The 25,017-nt window shown below is 41.4% G+C and overlaps 1 protein-coding gene across 1 annotated transcript in view; it reads right to left on the bottom strand.

Annotated features, from left to right (window-relative positions):
• Positions 1-24,680, bottom strand: part of ANKRD28 (ankyrin repeat domain 28) — a 198,333-nt gene extending 173,653 nt beyond the window's left edge. The window contains exon 1 of the mRNA XM_043875390.1: positions 24,510-24,680. Within this exon, the coding sequence (XP_043731325.1) occupies positions 24,510-24,536 (27 nt within the window). The 5' untranslated portion in view covers positions 24,537-24,680. The remainder of the gene's footprint in view (positions 1-24,509) is intronic.
• Between the last annotated feature and the right edge of the window lie 337 nt (positions 24,681-25,017).

Below are 25,017 nucleotides of genomic sequence, written 5' to 3'. Positions count from 1 at the left end.
TTCAAACTTGAGAAAAAACAAATTGTGGTCTTTTTTAATAATTTAGTTCCTAACCCCCACTATGAAATGACTGTGGGTTACTTCAAAAGGTTCCAAGCCTCCTAGGGATTAAAATGGTATACATAAAAACTACATTTACAAAATCAGCTTACCCAAGATACTAATATCTAGGAGGAAAGACCAAGGCCCTTAAGTTTTTAACTCTTGACATGTTTTCCTCCCTGGTTTCTTCTGGATCTTCCACAGCTTTGCCCAGCACACAACACTTATTTATTGACCCACAGATACTGTGTTTAGGTCACAGGCCAAACAACTTTTACAAAGGCTTGATCAAGACTAGGACTCCAAATCAGGGTAATGCTAATGAATTTTATATAGATAAGAAAATATCTGCGGAAAGTCTCTTTGCCTCTAAATCACTTTCACTATGGTTCTCCTAAATGCTGCCTTAAACATAGTAACGCAGTAGCAATTCACTCAAACCTACAGTTTATTTTCAGTGTTTAAGGAAACAGGAAGCCTATCATTTCTTTATGATTAGATAAAGCTCTAATCAATAATTTAAATGCTCCTACCATATTTCTTTTTTTATGGCTATGCAGTCTCTTACAAAGGTGCTTGCTAAATGTATTCATAATTTTTCTGTAAGATTCTCATAACATTTTTTCCACAATCATTTGTCCGATGTAACCTTTACAAAATAGTTTACCATTTCCTGTGATTCTTTTCATCATTCTTTCAGATAAAATTCTCCACTTACCTAATCTACAAATAATGCTTTTGTAGTTCTATGAAGTCAAAATTTAATTTTCAAAAATGTTGCTATATATTTTATACATTAAAAACGTACTCAAATCAAGATAAAAAGCCAAAACTTTACATCAAAGCCCAAGGAATTAAACCTTCTTGTCTATGGAAGCCTAACCCAGCCAGAGACAGAAATATAGGTTTAAAAGTATCTGAGGGACCAATATCAGGATACTATCTGTTCAAAAAAATTTTGGTCTCAAGACCCCTTCACACCTTAAATTACTGAAGACTCCAAAGAGTTTTATTTATTGGGGGGGGGGGGCAGGTATTTATGATGATATCTAATTATTCAAAATGAAAAACTGTTTATGTAGTTTCAAAATTTTAAGCTTCACGCTTCTTCACCCGTAGATTTCATCTCCAAAAACCACTTTTCTCTGCTCACCTATAAAAAGAAACTCCTCATCTGTTAAAGTTTTACCATGAGACTGCAGCAGTTCAGGCACATCTTAAGACTCCACTTCTAATTCTAGTTCTCTTGCTGTTTCCACCACATCTGCAGTTGTTTCCTCCACTGAAGTCTTGAACCCCCTCAAAGTCTCCATGAGGGTTGGAATTAACTTCTTCCAAACTCCTATTTATGTTAATGTTTTGACTTCTTTCCATGAATCATGAATGTTCTTAATGTCATCTAGAATAGTTAATCCTTTCCAGGAGATTTTCAATTTACTTTGCCTAGAGGCATCAGAGGAATCCTTACCTATGTCAGCTACAGCTTAACAAAATGTATTTCTTAAAAAATAAAACTTGAGGGTTTCCCTGGCAGCTCGGTGATAAAGAATCCACCTGCCAATGCAGGAGACACAGGTTCGATCCCTGGTCTGGGAAGATCCTACATGCCATGGAGCAACTAAGTCTGTGCTCCACCACTGCTGACCCCGTGCGCTGGAGCCAGGGAGCCACAACTGCCAACGCCACGTGCCGAGAGCCCGGGCCCCACAGGGCGGCCACCGCAACGAGGAGCCCGCACCACAGACAGACAGTGGCCCCCGCTCACCGCAATGAGAAGCCTGCGCCACAGACAGACGGCAGCCCCCGCTCACCCCAACTGGAGAAAAGTCTGCCGAGCAATGAAGACCCAGCGCAGCAAAAAAATAAATACATAACTTGAAGTTAAAACTACTCCTTGAGCTATAGAATGGATGTTGTGTTAACAAGTTTGACAACAACCAAACGTGAATCTGTGTGTACACTTCCCTAAGCTCTTGGATGACCAGCTGCACTGTCATCCTAAAAGGAATCTTTTCTTCTGAGTAAATGGTCTCAACAGCAGGCTTAAAATACTCATTAAGCCAAGTTTTAAAATCCAGACTTTGCTGTTCCATTTATGGAAGACAGGCAGCATAGACATAGTGTAATTCTTAAGGTCCCCAGGATTTTCAGGATCAGAGCATTGGTTTCAACTTAGTTACTAGCTGCATTAGCCTCGAACAACAGCCAGCCTGTCCTTTGAAGTCAAGCACCAACTTTTCACTTTCAGTTACGAAAGTCCTAGATGGCATCTTCTTCCAACAGAATGCTGCTCATCTAAGTCAGAAATCTACTATTTAGTGTAGCCACTTTCATTATCTTAGCTAAATCTTCTGGATAATTTGTTGCAGCTTCTATATAAGCACTCATGGCTTCACCTTGCAGTTTTAGGTTTTAGAGATGGCTTCCTGCCTTAAACCTCATGAACCAACTCTGCAAGCTTCAAACTTTTCTTCTGCAGCTTCCTCACCTCTCTCAGCCTTAACCAAATTGAACAGAATTAGGGTCTTGCTCTTGACTAGGCTTTGGTTTAAGGAAATGTGGTGGCTGGCTGGATCTATCCAGATAACTAAAACATTCTCTGTCTCAAGACGAACAAACCACTATAAATAAAATAAATAGGCTACAAGGATACATTACACAACACAGAGATTATAACCATACTTTATAACAACTATGAGCTGTCCTAAGTCGCTCAGTCGTGTCCCACTCTTTGTGACCCCATGGACTGTAGCCCGCCAGCCTCCTCTGTCCATGGGGCTCTCCAGGCAAGAGGACTGGAGTGGGTTGCCATGCCCTCCTCCAGGGGATCTTCCCGACCCAGGGATCGAGCCCAGGTCTCCCACTTTCCAGGAGCCCCCAGGGAAAAGCCCCTATAATAACTATAAAATGGAGTAGAAACCTGAAAAACTGTGAATCACGAATGAAGCCCATGTTCCCAAGGGCCTGTACCACCTGAAACTTACATAATATTATCAGTTACACCACAATTAAAAAAACTTTTTTCTCCATATCAGCAATAAGGCTGTTTCAGTTTCTTTATCTTTTGTGTGTTCACTGGAGCAGTACTCTTAATTTCCTTTAAGAACTGCTCCTTTGCATTCGTTCAAAACTTGGCTAACTGTTTGGTTCAAAGGGTTTAGTTTTTGGCCTATCTGGGCTGATAACATGCCTTCCTCACTAGGCTTCATCATTTCTAACTTCTGACTTAAAGTGACAGATGTATAACTCTTCATTTCAACAGGTACTTAGAGACCATATATAGGGTTATTTATGAACTGGCCAAATTTCAACATCGCTGTGCCTCAGGGAATAAGGGGGTCCAAGGAGGGAGAGAAAGAGAGAGAGAGATGTCAAAACACACGTTTATGGATTAGGATTAAGTCTGCCACCTGACATGGGGCATAGTTCATGGTGCCGAAAAACAACTACAATAATAACATCAAAGACCACCGATGACAGATCACCATCACAAATAATGAAAAAGCTTGAAATATTTCAAGAATTATCAAAACATGACTCAGAGACACCAAATGATGTTGGAAAAATGGCACCAACAGACTTATCTGACACAGGGTTACCACAAATCTTCAAGTTGTAAAAAACAGAGTGTGAAGCAAAGAAAAGGACAATAAAACAAGGCTTGCCTGTACACACATACAGGTTTCTCTACATGAGACGTTCAGTTTTGCCAAGGGTTACACACACGCGTGTGCGCGCACACACACACACACACACACACACACAGGCTCCATGGATTGTAAGTGCCAAACTCACAGTAACTACTACTGCTTTCTCCAAGTGACTTGTTTAAAGTAGGCTTTCTCAACCTCTGCAATAATGACACTGTAGAGCAGGTGATTCTTTGCTGAGGGTGGATGTCCTGTTCACCGTACAATGTTTCAGCTTCACTCCTGGACTCTATCCAATAGATGCCGGGAACATCCTTCCCCTTCCCCAGTTATGACAATCAAAAATGCCACTGAAGAGCTACCACCTCACACCAGTCAGAACAGCCATCATCAAACGAACAATAAATGCTGGAGAAGGTGTGTAGAAAAGGGAACCCTCTTGCACTGCTGGTGGGAATATAAACTGATACAGCCACTATGGAAGACGGTATGGAGATTCCTTAAAAAATGAGGAATGAAACCGCCATACGACCCAGCAATCCCACTACTAAGCATATACCCTGAGGAAACCAGAATTGAAAAAAGACACATGTACCCCAATGTTTACTGCAGCACTATTTACAATAGCTAGAACATGGAAGCAACCTATATGTCCATCAACAGGTGAATGGATAAAGAAGCTGTGGTACATATACACAATGGAATATTACTCAGCCATAAAAAGGAATGTGTTTGAGTCAGTTCTAATGAGGTGGATGAACCTAGAACCTGTTACACAGAGTAAAGTAAGTCAGAAAGAGAAAAATGATATTGTATACTAATGCATATATATGGAATCTGGAAAGATGGCACTGATGGATTTACTTTCAGGGCAGCAGTGGAGAAACAGACACAGAGAACAGACCTACAGACACGGAGAGCAGGAGGAGAGGGGTTGATGTGTGGGGAGAGCGACATGGAAACTTCATTACCACCTGTAAATAGACAGCCAGTGGGAATTCGCTGTATGACTCAGGGGCTCTGTGGGGCGGGATGGGGAGGGAGACGGGAGGGGGCATGGCTGATTCTTGTTGAGGTTTCACAGAAAACCACAAACTCTGTAGAGCAATTATCCTTCAGTTAAAAAAGAAAAATAAAGTGGCCACAAACAAACAAAATTGTCATTGGAGAAATCCTATCCCCCACCGAGAACCACTATTTTGGAGAAAATTCATCTAGGAAGCCTAACCTCACCTTTTGTTGTTACTGTTGTTTAAAAAAGAGGAAGGGGGCAATAAATCCTATTCTAGCTCTTTCTTCTCACCACTCCTAAATTTAATTATTTGATGGTGGAAAGCAACTGTCCATTCTGAGTCCACATACATGTATGTGTGTATCTTCTGTACCGTGAGCACATTACTGCATAAGGAGAAGACAGGCCAGTTTTTCTCAACTGTGGGAGTGCATATCAAAATAACCTTTTCAAAAAAAAGAAAAACATATATATATATATATATACACATACACACACACACACACACATACCAATGTCCTGTCTCAGATACACCTTTACTCATCCAGAAATATCTGAATGTCCACTCTATGCAAAATATTATTGTGGGTGATGGGGATACAGCAGTAATAACAGACCTGGTCCTGGCCCTCTTAGAATTCACATTCCAAAAGAGAGAGAGAGACCACAAATACAGTCAGATAAAGAGTATTATTTCAGATAGAACTACAGGGAAATAAAACTTTATGGGACCATTTTTTGCATTCTCACCAATAATATTCAGTAGATAATATCAAAGTACTGAATGAATTTCTTGTTAAGAGTTTGGTATTGGGCAAAACTGTGGCCTTTACTCTCCGGGAAATTATAAACTCAAGACTAAATAGTTACATTCTCTCATAGTTTCAATTCTAACTTCCATGAGTTCAATGAAAACACTACATTAAACCCTTGAAAATGGTAAAGTTTAACGATTTTATAAATGGGGGGAGGGGGAAGTTCCTGCACTTCTAAAGGCAACTGTAGGCTGTAAGAGGGAGTAGTCCAGAAACAAGGCTGTCTCCAGCAGAAGTTATTCAAAGGAAAAAACATCTGCTGACAAGCTGACAATCAAGGATTGTTCACAACAAATCTGGCAAGAGTGAGGAAGAGGACTTTTTTCTCTTTCATTTTATACTTCTGTGAAAAACTGGTACCAAAAACCTGAAATAAGTAAGTTTTCTGCTCTTCAATTTTTCCTAAGAAGCAAAACAAAACAAATCACACACACCCCTCCCCCACCCGCCAAAATGAAAAAACAACAAAAAACTCTTGCATATCCTTTCTATGGTTAAAAAACAGTTGTGTGTGGAGAAAAGGGAGCCCTCCTACACTGTTGGTGGGAATGTAAATTGGTACAGCCACTATGGAGAACACTATGGAAGGTCCTTAAAAAACTAATAAAGCTAGTGCTGCCATATGATCCAGGAATCCCTCTCCTGGGCATATTATCTGGAGAAAACTATAAATCAAAAAGGTACATGCACTCCTAAGTTCATAGCAGCACTACTTACAATAGCCAAGACATGGAAGCAACTCAAATGTTAATCAACAGATGAACAGATAAAGAAGATATGAAATATTACTCAGCCATAAAAATGAATGAAATAATGCCATCTATAGCAACCTGGATGGATCCAGATATTATCAGACTAAGCAGTCAGAAAAACAAACACCATATGATATTACTTACATGTACATGTAGAATCTAAAATATGACACAAATGAACTTATTTATGAAACAGAAGGGCTTCCCAGGTGGCTCAGTGGTAAAGAATCTGCTTGCCAGGCAGGAAATGTGGGTTCAATGCCTGAGTTGGGAAGATCCCCTGGAGAAAGAAATGGCAACCCACTCCAGTGCTCTTGCCTGGGAAATCCCATGGACAGAGGAGTCTGGCAGGATACAGTCCACGGGGCCACAAAGAGTCGAACAGAACTTAGTGACTAAGCAACGACAACACTGAAACAGAAAGAGTCAGAGACACAGAAAATAAACTTATGGATGCCAGCTATTTTATATACGTATATATAAAGCAGACAGACAACAGGGAACAATATCCTGTAATAAAACACAATAGAAAAGAATATGAAAAAGAAAGTATATTTAGGCATAACTTAATTTGCTGTACAGCAGAAATTGACATTGTTAATCAAGTTGACTTCAATAAAATAAATTAAAAAAAAAAAATCTATGGCTAGCAAAGGAGAAAGAAGATGGCAGAGGATATATTAAGAGTTTCGTATTAACACACACACATTATTGTACATAAAATAAACAAGAAGGTCCTACTGCATAGCACAGGGAACTACACTCAATATCCTATAATAAGCTATAATGGAAAAATATGAAAAAGAATATAATATGTGTGTGTGTATACATACATGCACAAATATGTATCACTTTGCTATATATACCAGAAAGTAACACATTGTAAGTCAACTACACGTCAAAAATAAATAAATAAATGTTGTGAGTATCAAATAAGAAAAAGATCAAACACTTCTCTGTCATATCAAAACTACTTAAAGATACCACTTAAATACACTCAGCCTTTAGGAATCAGAAAAAAAGGTCAGATGCCAGAAAATGTTAATCTAATGTTTCAATACACACTCCATTCCATACACACAAACAGCAGCAACCTGTTCACCCTCTAACAGTGATTCTCAAATGGATGTTTCACAAACTTCACAGACAGCTCCCGTGGATCCTATTCCACAAGTGTGTAACTCATGAATTTGTAAGTATTTCATGCCTGCAAGGAAGGAGCTACATTTAATAGCTTTTAATCGCTCAAAGAAACAAAGAAGGAATTGCAGAGAAAAAGGCAGATTCATCTTCCTCTTAAGAGCCTGAGGTTTGTCCCTGCCACCTCTAAAACATTCAGAACAAGCTTTGTTCTTTCCTCAAAGCTCTAACTTGAGGCAAGAACTCTATAAAATAAAATCTTCCAATGGCTGCTCCCCAGTTTCAAATTCAACTGTTGAGAACACGAGATAATCCAGGAATTGGCCCTTACATACTATGATAATGATGACCCAAAGAACAGAGCAGGAAATGGAGCTGTTCTGGAGTATTATTAGTATTAAACTTGAAGTAGGCTGGGATAAACTCAGATGCACAGTGTAATCCCTAAACACTAAGAAAAATATAGTTCTTAAAAATCAAACATTTTAAATGGTAAAAAGAAAATACAAAAGGTAACAAAAGAGGAACAGAGGAACAAAAAAGACATGACATATATAAAAAATGAAAAGTAAATGGGAGATGCAAATCCATTTCAAAAATAGCATTAAGTAGGAAAGGATTAAAAAACACTCCATTAAAAAGGCAGATGGCTAGACTAGATTTAAAAAAGCAATGCCCACCTATACGCCACCTACAAGAGAAACTTACAAACAGGTTGAAAGGATGGAAAAAACATACAACATGCAAACAACTATCAGAGAACTGAAGTAGCTCTATTAATATCTGACAAAATATGACTACATAAAAAAGTTACTTGAGATAAAAAGATATTTTATAATATTAAAAGTACCAATGCAATAGAAGATATTAATGAACATAAACATATGCACCTAAAAAGCAGGCCCAAAATAGGGGAAGCAAGAAAATGAGAGAAATGAAAGGAAAAACAGGCAATGAGTAACAGCAACAGACTTCAATGCCCTACCCTCTTAAACGTATAGAGCAAGTAAACAGGAAATCAGTAAGAATAACCTGAACAATACTGCTAACTAATGTGATCTATGTGACACATACTCAAGACTCCACCCAGCAACAGAATTCACATTCTTCTCAAGTATGCATGGAGTAAACTCCAGGACAGACTGTATGACAGACAATAAAGTCAAAGTGTTAGTCACTCAGCCGTGTTCGACTCTCTGCAACCCCATGGACTGTAGCCCATCAGGCTCCTCTGTCCATGGGAATTTCCCAGGCAAGGGTACTGGAGTGAGTTGCCATTTTCTTCTCCAGGGGATCTTTCAGTCCCAGGGATAGAACCCAGTTCTCCTGCATTGCAGGTAGATTCTTTACTATCTAAGCCACCAGGGAAGCCCAGACAATATAACAAGTCTCAAATTTAAAAGAACTGAAATGAGACAAAGAATATAAATAATATTCCCCAATCACAATGCAATTAAATTAGAAAACAAACAAAAAATTGGGGAAATCCACCTGGTGGCTCAGATGGTAAGGCATCTGCCTATAATGTGGGAGACCCGGGTTCAATCCCTGAGTTGGGAAGATCTCTTGGAGAAGAAAATGGCAACCCACTCCAGTATTCTCGCCTAGAAAATCCCATGGATGGAGGATCCTGGTAGGCTACAGTCCATGGGGTCTCAAAGGGTTGGTTGGACAAATGTTTGGATACTAAACAAGACATTTATAAAGAACACTTGGGTCAAACACAAAATCATGAGGGAATTTAGTTAGAATGTATTTTCAACTAACTGGAAACAGAATCAAAACATAGGATAGTAAACACAGAAGTATTTAAACGGAACTTTAAAGCTGTACACACCAATATGAGAAAAGGAAAAAAGTATGCTTTTTTCTGACTGCTTAAGATGGAAACCAAGTAAACCCAGAGCAAGCAGAAGAAAAGAAATTATAAATGTAAGAAGGAAAATCAGTATGATGGAAAAGGGAAAAAACAGAAAAAAATCAATAAAATCAAAAGTTCGTTCTCTGAAAAGACCAATAAAATTAACAAATCTATAGCTAGACTGACCAAGAAAAAAAAAAAAGAAGACAAATTATCTAGGAATGAAAAGGTGTACATCACTGACTTTGGAGAAATTAAAAGGATTATGAGGGAATATTTTAACAATGTCAAGCCAACAAGTTAGATATTACAGATAAAATGAAAAAAATTCCCTCAAAGACACAAACCAACAAAAACTGACTCAAGAGGAAACAGAAAGTCTAAACAGACCTATAGCAAGTGAAGAAACAGAATCAGTAACTTAAAAGACTATCACAAAGAGAAGGTCTGGCCCATATAGCTTCACTGGTGAATTCTACCAAACATTTAATCCTTCACAAACTCTTCTAGAAGAGAGCAGAGAACACTTCACAGTTCATTCTATGAGGCCAGCATCACCCTTATACCAAAGAAAAAGATATCACAAGAGAAAGAGAAACAAAATATTAGCAAGCTAAACCCAGCAGCACACAAAAGGGGTTATATGTGTTTGGTTGTTCTTAAAACATTAAACATAACATTATCATGAATACAGTGTATTAAAAAGCAGAGACAACCCTTTGCTGACAAAGCTCCGATAGTCATAGCTATGTATTTTCCAGTAGTCAAGTATGGATGTGAGAACTGGACTATAAAGAAGGCTGAGCGCTGAAGAATTGATGCTATCAAATTGTGGTGCTGGACTCTTGAGAGTCCCTTGGAGAGCAAGGAAATAAAGCCAGCCAATCCTAAAGGAAATCAACCCTGAATAGATTGGAAGGACTGATAATGAAGCTGAAGCGCCAATAATTTGGCCCCCAGATACGAAGAGCCAACTCACTGGAAAAGACCCTGATGCTTGGAAAGACTGAAGGCAAAAGAAGAGGGAGGCAGAGGATCAGATGGTTAGATAGCATCACCAACTCAACAGATGTGAATCTGAGCAAACTCAGGGAGACAGTGAAGGACAGGGGAGACTGGTGTGCTGCAGTCCATGGGGTTTTATTTACTTTTTTTTGTCCATGGGGTTTTAAAGAGGCAGACACCACTTAGTGACCAAACAACAATCATGTAATTCAGCAACTTGACTCATATGAATCTTCTCAAGAGAAATTAAAACACACATCTACACACATTGAAGGTTTGTGGCAACCCTGCACTGTAAAATGATGGTTCACATTTTTTAGCAATAAAGTATTTTTAAATTAAGATATATATATTGTTTTTTCAGGCATAATGCTGTTGCACACTTAATACATTACAGCACGGTATAAACGTAACTTATACATGCACTGGGAAACCAACCAGTTGTGTGACTTGTTTTTTTGATATACTAGCTTTACTGCAGTGGTCTGGAGTCAAACCTGCAATATCTCCAAGATGTACCTACAAATTGTTTTTGTTGTTTTTTGTTTAGTCACCAGGTCATGTCCAACTCTCTTGCGACCCCATAGACTGTAGCCTGCCAAGCTCCTCTGTCCATGGGATTTCCCAGGCAAGGATACTGGAATGGGTTGCCATTTCCTTCTCCAGGGGATATTCCTGATCCAGGGGTTGAACCCACTTCTCCTGCATTGGCAGGCAGATTCTTTACCAGTGAGTCACCAAGCAAGCTCCACACTTGCAAATTATAGCGGTTGCCTAAGGCTGAGAGGGCTTCCCACATGGCTCAGGGCTAAAGAACTACCTGTCAATGCAGGAGACGCAAGAGACAGGAGCTTGATCCCTGAGTCAGAAAGATCCCCTGGAGAAAGAAATGGCAATCCACTCCAGTATTCTTGCTGGAAAAATCCCATCGACAGAGGAGCCTGGCAGGCTAAAAAGTCCATGGGGGTCACAAAGACTCAGACATGACTGAGCACCCACACAGCGCAAAGGTTGAGAGAGGAGAGGAGGCCAGGAGAAACGCAGGTAACTGCTCGCTGGCACAAGGTTTCTTTCTGAGGTGATAAAAATGCTCCAAAATTAGACTGACAGTTGCAAAACCCAGTGAATTTACTAAAAAACAAACAAAACAACACACTGAACTATTAATTATTTAATAGGTAGATTTTCTGAATTAGATCTCAAAAAGATATTAAAAACAAACTCCAGCTTCAGTCTGTTGGCCCAAGATCATACAGTCAGAAAGCGGCAGAGCTAAGTTCCAAACTCGTCTTTTAATACAGTAGCAGTTGCCATTTACCAAGTGCCAACTATGTGCCAGGGTTTTACACACTCTCATTTAATTCAATAATTCTGGGAGGAAGACACAACTACCTTCCATTTCTAGGTGAGGAAACACAAACTTAAGTGAAATAACTTGCCCCAAGTCACAGAGCAGATAAATTAATGAGCTAGAAGTATATGTTCCAGCATTCCAGACAGTCAGTTAAGACATCATACTTGTTCTCCATATCCATGAATGACATCTATTATTATTTACTTAGCATTTAAGTGATTTGCTCCTCTTGCCTGAGAAAGCCACGGAAAAGAATGAAGCTATAACCTGAGAGGGTAAAACCGAGGCTACAGACAGGAGTAGAAAAGGTAGCAGATGAGAACTTAAGACTGACATACTGGCACCCAGGGGAGGAACTGCACATGAAGCACCCACTGAGAGACAAGGCCTGCTGAGAAGGGGGCACAGCCTGATGGACAGACTGCAAGAGGCAGCAGACCAAGATGAATGGGATGAGACTGAGGCATAAGTCAGGAGTTGAGCCCGAGGTGCCAAAGGACTCAGAAAGGAGACTGAGGTAGAAAACCAGAGACGAAAGCTGACCAGGCATGACTAGAACAAAAGGGTGCAATGGAAGAGCCGGGAGACCCTCAGAGACGCCATAGGAAAAGCTGTCCCATGATTCAGAAAACACAACCCTAGCCAGTACTGCTCAAGTCAGCAGGTCAAGTTTCTCAAGAGGTCTGTGTATGGCCAAATTGAACCTAGCCAACTAGGTGAAGTAGGTCCTAACACAGCAAAGCACAGGTGTGGGTGAAGAAACAGGATAACCGATGATGAAAGACATTATGGTCAGAGAAAAGGAATCCCAAGCTCAAAACTGAGGCTTCTAGGTGCTGAGGAAACTAGGTGAAGGGTAGGGAGTTTTTTTTTTATAAATAGAACCTGGAATCTTAGTAGGTGGAACATTGCTAGCAAGGAAAGAAAACACATCGAAGTTAATTAAGCAGCATCTCAAAAGCAATAATTCAGTAGCCAAAACACAGGAGGTTCTAAACCAGTAAAGCACCAGGACATTCAAAACAATCCAGATATTACTGATCATCTCTAAAAGTTAAACAATCGAGTCAGTACATCTAAATTTAAGTGAAGATGATTTACAGAAATGCAGCTTTATGATAAAAGATAAAGTGAAGGATGATTTGTTTCATTAAGGGACTATTTAAAATAAGTTTCTTTAAAATAGCAAGGTCACTCACTGTTAAAAAAGTGGTTTAACCATATACACAAATTTCCAGAGCATTTCTACAGTACACCTATACAGTGTTTCATTTAGAACTCTTAACCAGTTTCTGAGTTGGGAAAGACTCCTTTTAGGTTCCCTCTCTGACCCGCTATAGTATCAGCTGAGAATGTCTGCAGGCTACAGTCCCCCATTCTCCTCAACTGAGGTCTCTGGATTCCAGACATCTCTGTTTGAATCATTTAACCAACAGACATGCTGGTTTTTAACTTACCTGCCTATACCTTGGATTAGGCTACTTACTGGCTCTACACGAGTAATTCCACACTTGCTATTCCAATTTGCTCAACTGGCTTCAACCCCACTGCCCACCCTTCAGGCAGCAGTTTGCTCCTACATCCCTTAACAGCCAGCTGTTGCTAACTCTGAAGTCCAACTAACTTCATTTCTTCAGGACGTGACTGTGCCTTCCGTTGTTGTCTGAAGTTCTCCCAGAGACTCTCTTCTCACTCCTGGTGTGACCCAGTCTGACACCCTGGAACTACACACGGCCTAGCACACAAGCTTTCGAAAAGGGGGGAACCACCCACCACTCAGAGAACTAACAGAGAAGCTCTTGTTTACCATCTACATACATACACACCACATACATATATAAAATCTTTAAAAGCTGTTTGAATGATCTGATTTTACCCTAATTAATCTACACTAATAAAAACATAATACTAAAGATAGCTAAGTAGGTCCTTTCTGACTTTCATCCTTCCTAATCCGAGAGTTTCCTCAAACGAAAAAGAGGAGGAAATGCAATCAATAAGTTATTTCTTAAAAAACAAAAAAAAAAAAACAAGTTAACTGCAGGAAAAGTTTCACGATTTAATCTGCATCAACACTAAGATTTGCAGTTCTCCTTAATAAAATATTTGATCCTTTTTTGGTGGCAAAGATTAAGGAAAAACATGTTCAAATGAAATATCCCCATATAACACCAATTCACCAAAAATATACTTGTAGTTTTTGCTCCTCTAAAAGGATATTTTACTCAGGCTATGTATGGCTCTTGTCCACCACGAATGAGAGAAAACAATATTACAAGAGGAACATGAGTAAACAAAATCTCATTAAAATACACTTTAAGGATCCCCAACTCCACAATTGGGTTCAGTTAGCCATTTGTCCCTTTGATGGTCTCAAAGCACAAGTAGCATAACTGTTCTTATCTAATTCCAGATTTTCCCATACCAGAAAAGAGCCCCTGTTTTCTATATAGACATATCTCCATTTTCAAGGACCAGCAGGTAGCAGGCATACAGAAGTTTGTTATCTAATAATATAACCAGAATGTTAATTATAATAATTTCCATGAAAATAATTACAAGGAAAACAGCATATATATATACTGTATATATATATACATACACACATATATGGTGGTCTGGAAGTTAACAACTGAAGACTAACCTATCAAATTATTGTTGCTGTTATTTTAGTTGCTAAGTCATATCACTCTTCGGCGACCCCATGGACTGCAGCCCACCAGGTTCCTCTGTCAATGGAATTTCCCAGGCAAGAATTCTGGAATGGGATCTTCCTGACCCAGAGATAGAACCCACACCTCCTGCACTGGCAGGCAGATTCTTTACCACTGAGCCGCCAGGAAAGCCCAACCTACCAGATACATGAATTTAAAAATACAAATAACACAAACCAGGGCAACTGCTTCTAAATTATAACTTGGATAATAATCTAAGAAGTTATATCAATTAAAGTTACAGTGTGTGTTTTAATAAATAAATCCCCAAACTGTGGCATAATATGCGTGCTTAGTCGCTCAGTCACGTCAGACTCTGCAACCCCATGATACTGCAGTCCGCCAGGCACCTCTGTCCATGGGGATTATCCAGGCAAGAATACTGGAGTGGGTTGCCACGCCCTCCTCCGGGGGATCTTCCTGACCTGGAGATTGAACCCAGGTCTCTGCACTGCAGATGGATTCTTTACCGTCTGATCCAGATGGCCTAACATAATAGTTAATTTTTATTTCACGTCTTTAGAGTTTACCAGGTTAAGTTCAGTTCAGTTCAGTTCACTCAGTCATGTCTGACTCTTTGTGACCCCATGAACCGCAGCACGCCAGGCCTCCCTGTCCATCACCAACTGCCGGGGTCAACCCAAACCCATGTCCATTCAGTCGGTGATGCCATCCAACCATCTCATCCTCTGTCATCTCCTTCTCCTCCTGCCCTCAATCCCTCCCAGCATCAGGGTCTTTTCCAATGAGTCAGCACTTCACATCAGGTGGCCAAAGTATTGGAGTTTCGGCTTCAACACCAGTCCTTCCAATGAACACCCAGGACTGATCTCCTTTAGGATGGCCTGGTTGGATCTCCTTGCAGTCCAAGGGACTCTCAAGAGTCTTCTCCAGCACCACAGTTCAAAAGCACCAATTCTCCAGCGCTCAGCCTTCTTTATAGTCCAACTCTCACATCCATACATGACTACTGGAAAAACCATAGCCTTGACTAGACGGACCTTTGTTCGCAAAGTAATGTCTCTGCTTTTTAATATGCTGTCTAGGTTGGTCATAACTTTCCTTCTGAGGAGTAGGCGTCTTTTAATTTCATGGCTGTAATCACCATCTGCAGTAATTCTGGAGCCCCAAAAAATAAAGTCAGCCACCGTTTCCACTGTTTCCCCATCTATTTGCCATGAAGTGACAAGACCGGATCTTAGTTCTCTGAATGTTGAGCTTTAAGCCAACTTTTTCACTCTCCTCTTTCACTTTCATCAAGAGGCTCTTTAGTTCTTCTTCACTTTCTGCCATAAGGGTGGTGCCATCTACATATCTAAGTTACTGATATTTTTCCCGGCAATCTTGATTCCAGCTTGTGTTTCTTCCAGCCCAGCATTTCTCATGATGTACTCTGCATATAAGCTAAATAATATATCAAGAATTCTTATCTAATGAACATTAACCAACAAGGCAGACAAAGATGGCGCCTACACACACACACACAAATCCCAAAGTGAAAGCTATTATCCTTTAGTATTACTGCAAACAAAATTTAATTCAATATGAAACAAACTCAGAAAATGGAAACAAAAACATCCAATCCAAATTATAAATATGTACACAGAGGCAGTAAAACAGCATAAAAGTATATACTTTTTTTAAAAATTCTTAAACATATTATAAAAGTTTATGACCAAATGATTCATGCTACTACATGGATGAACCATAAAAATACTATGTTAAGTGACAGAAGTCAGACATAAAAGGACACATGCTGTATGATTCCATTTATATGAAATATAGACAAATTTATAGAGACAGAAAGTGATTACTGACTGCTAGGGGTTAGGAGGAGGGGAAAACAAAGAGTGACTGCTAACAGCTTTACTGTTAGCAGTGATGAAATGTTCTAGAATTAGGTTATGGCTGTACAATTCTGTGAATAAAAAACTACTGAACACTTTAAAGGATGAATTTCATGGTATGCAAATTATATCTCAATTTTTTTAATATTTATGACCACTTTCGCTATTTTATCTCAAAGAAAACTGTTTCTTAATAGGAATCTTATTGTATAATAGTTTGCTTCTTCAAGTTGATCTACACTAGAGGTTATAAACTGGTCCTCTCAGTTCACTTCATTACTCAGTTGTGACAGACTTTTTACGACCCCATGAACTGCAGCACACCAGGGTTCCTTGTGCTTCACCAACTCCCCGAGCTTGCTGAAACTCATGTCCAGCAGTCGGTGATACCATCCAACCATCTCATCCTCTGTCGTCCCCTTCTCATCCTGCCTTCAATCCTTCCCAGCATCAGGGTCTTTTCAAATGAGTTGGTTCTTTGCATCTCTTTGTAAGTGGCCAAAATATCGAAGCTTCAGCATCAGTCCTTCCAATGAATATTCAGGACTGATTACCTTTAGGATTGATAGGTTTGATTTTGCAGTCCAAGGGACTCTCAAGAGTCTTCTCCAACACCACAGTTCAAAAACATCACTTCTTCAGCGCTCAGCTTTCTTTATGGTCCAACTCTCACATCCATACATGACTACCAGAAAAACCATAGCTTTGACTGGACGAACTTTTGTTGCAAAGTAATGTCTCTGCTTTCTAATATGCTGCCTAGTCTGGTCATAGCTTTTCTTCCAAGGAGCAAGCATCTTTAAGTTTCATGGTTGCAGTCACCACTGCAGTGATTTGGGAGCCCAAGAAAATAAAGCCACTCACTGTTTCCATTGTTTCCCCATCTATTTGCCATGAAGTGATGGAACTGGATGCCATCATCTTCGTTTTTTGAATATTGAGTTTTAAGCCAGGTTTTTCAATCCTTTCACTTTCATCAACAGGCTCTTTAATTTCTCTTTGCTTTCTGCCGTAAGGATGGTGTCATCTCCATAACTGAGGTTACTGATGTTTCTCCCGGCAATCTTGATTGCAGCTTGTATGTCATCCAGCCCAGCATATAGCATGATTTACTCTGCATATAAGTTCTGCATATAAGTTAAATAAGCAGGGTGACAATATACAGCCTTGACGTACTCCTTTCCCAATTTGGAACCAGTCTGTTGTTCCATGTCCAGTTCTAACTGTTGCTTCCTGACCTGCATAGAGATTGCTCAGGAGGCAGGTCAGGTGGTGTGGTAATCCCATCTCTTGAAGAATTTTCCACAGTTTGTTGTGATCCACACAGTCAAAGGCTTTGGTATGGTCAATAAAGCAGAAGTAGATGTTTTTCTGGAACTCTCTTGCTTTTTCGATGATCTGAGCAATGTTGGCAATCTGATCTCTGGTTTCTCTGCCGTTGAACAGCTTGAACATCTGGAAGTTCTTGGTTCACATACTGTTGAAGTCTGGCTTGGAGACCTTTGAGCATTATTTTGTTAGCATGTGAAATGAGTGCAATTGTGCGGTAGTTTGAACATTCTTTGGCATTGCCTTTCTTTGGGATTGGAATTAAAACTGACCTTTTCCAATCCTGTGGCCACTGGTGAGTTTTCCAAATTTGCTGGCATATTGAATGCAGCACTTTAACAGCATCATCTTTTAGGACTTGAAATAGCTCGGGTGGAATTCCATCACCTCTACTAACTTTGTTCGTAGAGATGCTTCCTAAGGCCCACTTGACTTTGCATTCCAGAATGTCTGGCTCTAAGCAAGTGATCATACCATTGTGGTTATCTGGGACAAGATCTTTTTTGTATAGTTCTGCGTATTCTTGCCACCTTTTCTTAATATCGTCTGCTTCTTTTAGGTCCATACCTTTTCTGTCCTTTCTTGTGCTCATCTTTGCATGAAATGTTCCCTTGGTATCTCTAATTTTCTTGAAGAGATCTCTAGTCTTTCCCATTCTATTGTTTTCCTCTATTTCTTTGCACTGATCACAGAGAAGGCATTCTTCTCTCTCCTTGCTATTCTCTGGAACTCTGCATTCCCTACTAACCCCCTTTTACAACCACAGCTTTAAGATTTCCTCAGTGGTAACTACCAACTTGCCAACATTTATAAATAGAAATTTTTCATAAGAATCTGTATTTCTGGCTTCCTACAAAAAAACTGGAGTTTTCAAAATACTAGGCACATTGTTGCCCGGCAACAATGGACTGGAGCTGATTAGCAGCTAACATACCTGTTATCTGCCATGATCTCCATCATTCCCTATTGTCTCCTAGATACTGAAGCCAAGTATCAGCTGCCATTCAGCTCCCTGTTTGTGAGTTTTTATCCCTTATCCAAACAAAGACCACCTACCTTTCTTATTAACATATACTATGAATCACTGCTGATAAAATATAACCCTGTAATTGGCCTAAGGGTACAAACTTCCAGCTATAAGATGAGAAAGTTCTGGAGATCTAGTGAACAGCGCTGTGAGTATAATTTACAAAGCTCTGTTGTATATACACAATTGAAAGTTGCTATAAGACATACACCTTAAATACTGAAAGTTGTTACAAGACATAGATCTTAAATATTATTTATACATAAAATGATAATTATATGAAGGGACAGATGTGACTGTAGCCATGAAATTAAAAGATGCTTGCTCCTTGGGAGGAAAGCTATGACAAACTTAGCGTATTAAAAAGCAGAGACATCACTTTGCCGACAAAGGTCCAGATAGTCAAGGTATGGTTTTTCCAGTAGTTATGTATGGATGTGAGAGTTGGACCATAAAGAAGGCTGAGCACAGAAGAATGGATGCTTTCGAATTATGGTGGTGAATGCTTTCGAATTTGTGGTGCTGAAAAAGACTCTTGAGAGTCCCTTGGATTGCAAGGAGATCTAACCAGTCAGTCCTAAAGGAAATCAACCCTGAATATTCATTGAAAGGACTAATGCCAAAGCTAAAGCTTCGATACTTTGGCCACCAGATGCAAAGAGCTGATTCACTGGAAAAGACCCTGATGCTGGGAAAGATCGAAGGCAAAAGGAGAAATGGGTGGCAGAGGATGAGATGGTTAAGACAGCATCACCAACTGAGTGGATGCAAATCTGAGCAAACTCCAGAAGATAGTGAAGGACAAAGGAGCCTGGCATACTGCAGTCTGTGCGGTTGCAAAGAGTGAGACACATCTTAGCAACTGAACAACAACATGGAAGTGTTGACTAACTTACCGTAGTAACCCATTTCACAATATATTCATGTATCAGGGCAGTGTTGTACACCTCAAAGTCACATATGTTATGTATGAATAATATCTCAATAAAGTTGGAAAATGTACAAAAAAGATCTTCACGACCCAGATAATCACAATGGTATGACCACTCACACTCACCTAGAGCCAGACATCCTGGAATGTGAAGTCAAGTGGGCCCTAGGAAGCATCACTAAGAACAAAGCTAGTGGAGGTGATGGAATTCCAGTTGAGCTATTTCAAATTCTAAAAGAAGATGCTGTGAAAGTGCTGCACTCAATAAGTCAGCAAATTTGGAAAATTCAGCAGTGGCCACAGGATTGGAAAAGGTCAGTTTTAATTCCAACCCCAAAGAAAGGAAATGCCAAAGAATGCTCAAACTACCACACAATTGCACTCATCTCACACGCTAGCAAAGTAATGCTCAAAATTCTCCAAGCCAGGCTTCAGTAATACGTGAACCGTGAACAATACATGAACCGTGAACTTCCAGATGTTCAAGCTGGTTTTAGAAAAGGCAAAGGAACCAGAGATCAAACTGCCAACATCCGCTGGATCATTAAAAAAGCAAGAGAGTTCCAGAAAAACATCTATTTCTGCTTTATTGACTATGCCAAAGCCTTTGACTGTGTGGATCACAACAAACTGTAGAAAGTTCTGAAAGAGATGGGAATACCAGACCACCTGACCTGCCTCTTGAGAAACCTGTATGCAGGTCAGGGAGCAACAGTTAGAACTGGACATGGAACAACAGACTGGTTCCAAATAGGAAAAGGAGTACGTCAAGACTGTATATTGTCACCCTGCTTATTTAACTTATATGCAGAGTAGATCATGAGAAACACTGGGCTGGAAGAATCACAAGCTGGAATTAAGACTGCCAGGAAAAATATCAATAACCTCAGATATGCAGATGACACCACCCTTATGGCAGAAAGCGAAGAAGAACTAAAGAGCCTCTTGATGAAAGTGAAAGAGAGTGGAAAAACTGGCTTAAAGCTCAACATTCAGAAAACTAAGATCATGACCTTTGGTACCATCACTTCATGGCAAACAGATGGGGAAACAGTGGAAACGGTGGCTGACTTTATTTTTGGGGGCTCAAAAATCACTGCAGATTTTGACTGCAGCCATGAAATTAAAAGATGCTTACTCCTCGGAAGGAAAGTTATGACCAACCTAGACAGCATATTAAAAAGCAGAGACATTACTTTGCGAACAAAGGTCCATCTAGTCAAGGCTATGGTTTTTCCAGTAGTCATGTATGGATGTGAGAGTTGGACTATAAAGAAGGCTGAGCGCAGAAGAATTGATGCTTTTGAACTGTGGTGTTGGAGAAGACTCTTGAGAGTCCCTTGGACTGCAAGGAGATCCAACCAGGCCATCCTAAAGGAGATCAGTCCTGGGTGTTCACTGGAAGGACTGATGTTGAAGCGGAAACTCCAATATTTTGGCCACCTGATGCAAAGAGTTGACTCATTGGAAAAGACCCTGATGCTGGGAGGGATTGAGGGCAGGAGGAGAAGGGGACAACAGAGGATGAGATGGTTGAATGGCATCACCAACAGGATGGATATGGCTTTGGGTTGACTCTGGCAGTTGGTGATGGATAAGGAGGCCTGGGGTGCTGCAGTTCATCGGGTCGGAAAGAGTCGGACACGACTGAGCAACTGAACTGAACTAAAAAGTTGGAAAATTAATAAATTTTAAATGCAACCATGCAAGGAGAAAAAAACTTGACAGTGACACCTGTTGAATAGAATCCTGCAACTGTTACAGATTCATGCTGTATAAACACATCAAAGTGGGAAAAAAGTCAAGAGAAAAAATTTATGTTTCCACTCCTACAAACAGCAGACATTCCTTTTATTTCATTTACAGTTATTTCACATACTAATAAAAAATAATACAATAACTTCTTACCCCCATACTGGGGTTGGCACATAATGAGGGAGAGCTGTCTCATTCACTGACTGGAGAGGAAAGCAAATTACTGTGTTTATTCATGGATTCTACATTTAAATCAACTAGAACCCCCCTGATGCTTATGTGTACAAAGAAAAATAACCCCTACCCATGTTTAGTTTCTATGTAACAGACTGTATTAACAATGGAAAAAAGCAAAATACAGTGTAAATATGGAAATAGCAGAGAAAAGCTCAAATGAAAATGAAGACTGAGTAAAATGCTGTCAAACACCTTCCAGCTATAAAATTCTGTGTACTTAAACAGATCTCCTTTCCTCCAAGTAAAATAATTCATCTAACTGAATGGCCTGTTCGTAAATGGAAAAGGTTAAAATGGTATTTTCGGGCTTCCCTGGGGGCTCAGTTGTTAAGAATTCACCTGCCAATGCAGGAGACAGGGGTTCAATCTCTGATCCGGGAAGATCAAAATGCCGAGGATCAACTAGGCATGTGGGCCACAATTACTGAGCCTGCGCTCTCGAGTTTGGGAGCTGCAATTACTGAAGCCTGCGGGCCCTAGAGTCTGTGCTCCACAGCAAGAGAAACCACTGCAATGTAAAGTCTGTGCACCACAAATAGAGAGTATCAGGGCTCGGTGGTCAAGAATTTGCAAGCCAATGCGGGGGACTCAAGATGGGGTTAGACTCCTGGGTAGGAAAGATCCTTGGGAGAAGGAAATGGCAACTCACTCAGGTATTCTTGCCTGAAAAATTCCATGGACAGAGGAAGCTGGTGGGCTACAGTACATGGGGGTTGCAAAGAGCTGGACACGACTAAGCATGCACCCGCTCACCTAAAGCCAGTGTGGCAACGAAGACACCCAGCACAGCCAAAAATAAGTAAAATTATTTTTTAAAAATATATTTGCATTCCACTTCACTTTTACCATCACTTTCAATAGCTAATAAAATATCAACATACAAGATGACTTCTAAAAGTGGTTAATCCCTTTAAACCAGGCAAAAACAAACTCACTTGTAGAAGTCTTCCAAAAGACAGACCAAATGAGCCAACTACTAGTAGTTTAGAGGTAAACCCTAATGCTCTTTCCCCCATCTGAGCCATGCCACTTCATTAACTTGCCCAAATATCAAGTTTACAGGTGACATTTTACATATCATCCTTAGTTCAGTTCAGTCACTCAGTCATGTCCGACCCTTTGCGACCCCATGGACTGCAGCACGCCAGGCCTCCCAGTCCATCACCAACTCCCGGAGCTAGCTCAAACTCACGTCCATCTCAAACTCACGTCCATTGAGTCGGTGATATCATCCAACCATCTCATCCTCTGTCTTCCCCTTCTCCTCCCGCCTTCAATCTTTCCCAGCATCAGGGTCTGTTCAAATGAAAAATCTTTATCATCCTTACCATGGAGTACTCATGGATATTATCTAAAACTGGAGTAGCATCACAAATGCTTCATAACTGCAATTCCTAAATACACAAAAACAGAAGTGCACCTGGTTTTTATGTGCAACTGAAAATACAACCGTTTCTGTAAAATGAGGTGCTCTCTTTACTAAAAGTTCACAAATTTCTAATGCACACAATGATCCAAATAACTTTCTTCAAAAGTGTAGGACCAGAAACAAAAACTGTTATCTCAACTATAAGTTATGGAAACACAAGGCGCCATTGGATCGGTAAAGATTAGCGGAGTACCTAGATTTCACACCATTAAAAGCATAACGTGAATTAACTGTACAGTAATTAGCAGGAATTGGTTTATGCTTTACCTGTTATTCTTTAATAGTGCTGCCCCATAGAACTTTGTGATGATATAGATGCTCCACATCCGTGCTGTGCAACACCAGTCAAGTGCCACACAGGGTATGGGACACTTGAAATGTGGCTAGCAGGAATGAAGAACTGAATTTATTTTATTTAAAATCAAAGTTAATTTAAATTTGTTGCTACCTGGGCTACTGGCTATCATATTGGACAATGTGGTTCAACAATTTGAAATACAATGTATAAACTTGACTAAACGCTAAAGTTTTTTAAAGTATCAAGTCCTGACGACCTTAACACCGACTAAAACCTTCCTGATACCAAATGATACATACACAAGTTCAACCATCGGCCTCCACAGAAAAGTCACTAATGACATGACACTACTTAGATTCAAATTTTTAAGGTACAATATTTGCTAAGAGACAATATTGAAAAACACATCTCAAGTTTTTCCCCACCGTTTCTCAAAAGGGGAATTCACTTCCGAAACAGTTTCCCAATGCATCCAACTACCTTCCCTTTAAACCTGCTCAATACCTTCTGTTCAGAAAAACAAATGGCAAAAAAACAAATCTCAGCACGAGTAAGTCTACTGCGATTCGGTGTATTTCACACGTTCATTTCCCTTTTCTTTCAGAGGAGATTTCAAATGTTTGCATTGCCTAGAGTCTTGCTACCCATCGTTCAACGTTTTAAGGTAGACAAATCATTCCGATATCGTGGCTATTTCGTCCCTAGACACAAAAGTATCTCCCCCATCAAAGAGTGTCACGACTCTTTCCCGCACTTCAGGTGTTCGTGAACCCGCTCTTCCTGAGTCAAGAAAAGTAACCAAGATGGTGCACAAAACGTCAGAAGAAAATGAGTCTGGGAACTTGCACGCTGAATAACTTAGTCCTTGAGAGGAAAAAAAAAAAAAAAAAAAAAAATCAACCTCCTTTGACCCGGAGAGGCGGCCTCCAACTTACCCGGCGACGCCAACACGCGAGCAAGGTCGTGACCCACGGTCCCGGCCGCGGGCGGCGCCCGGGCCGGGCGGCGGGAAGCCACCTGTTAGGCCCCGGCCTCACTCACCTGGAGGAGCGAAGGCGCGGATCCGGACGCGGGCGCCCGGCGCGAGCGCGGACCCGCCCCTCAGGCGGCGGCGGCGGCGGCGGTCGGAGGCGGCGGCACGTGGGCTCCCCCGGGCCGGGCGGCTCTGACAGGCGGGCCTCCGCGACCCCCGGGGCGTCCCCGCCGGCCTCGCGCCGCCCAGCCCAGCGGGCGCCCCGCGGCCCGCCCTGCCGGCGCCCCCGCCCCGCAGCCTTTCCCTCACACGCCCGGGGCCCGCCGCTCCTCGCCTACCTGGTCGCGGAGTTTGAGGAACGCCATGGCGGTCGCCGCCGCCCGGCCGGCGCTGCCGCCTCAGGAGCCTCTCCAGCGCCCGGAGCCGGCAGGTCGGCGGCCGTGCGCTGAGGAGTCCGCGGGCAGGGGGGCGGCGCCGCTTCCCCGCCTCCAGCCGCCGCCGCCGCCGCCGAGAGGTGAGGAACCGGAGGGACCCGCCTCCTCCGCGAGGACTCCCCGCCCTCTTGCTTTCTTTCTTCCTCTCCCCCGTCCGCCGCCTCCGCAGCCGCCACCGCAGCCGCCACCGCCTCACGCCCTCTTCTCCCGACACAGCCGAGCGGCCCCCGCGGCCCCGCCGCTCCAGCTCGCGGCCGCCGCGGCATCCAAACTCCACTCCACAATATTACCACCACCGCCCGCCGCGATTGGCGGCCGCGCGGGGGAGAGGCCAGAGTAAGCCGGGCGCCCATTGGCCACGCCGCCGCGCTCGCCCGGGGCCCCGCCTCCCGGACGGGGCGGGGCCGGGCAG

Source organism: Cervus elaphus, chromosome 19 (genome assembly GCF_910594005.1).
Source record: "Cervus elaphus chromosome 19, mCerEla1.1, whole genome shotgun sequence".
In the NCBI taxonomy this organism is placed as follows: Eukaryota; Metazoa; Chordata; class Mammalia; order Artiodactyla; family Cervidae; genus Cervus; species Cervus elaphus.
The sequence above is the reverse complement of the archived record's forward strand: the minus strand, read 5'-3'. Positions and strand labels throughout refer to the sequence as shown.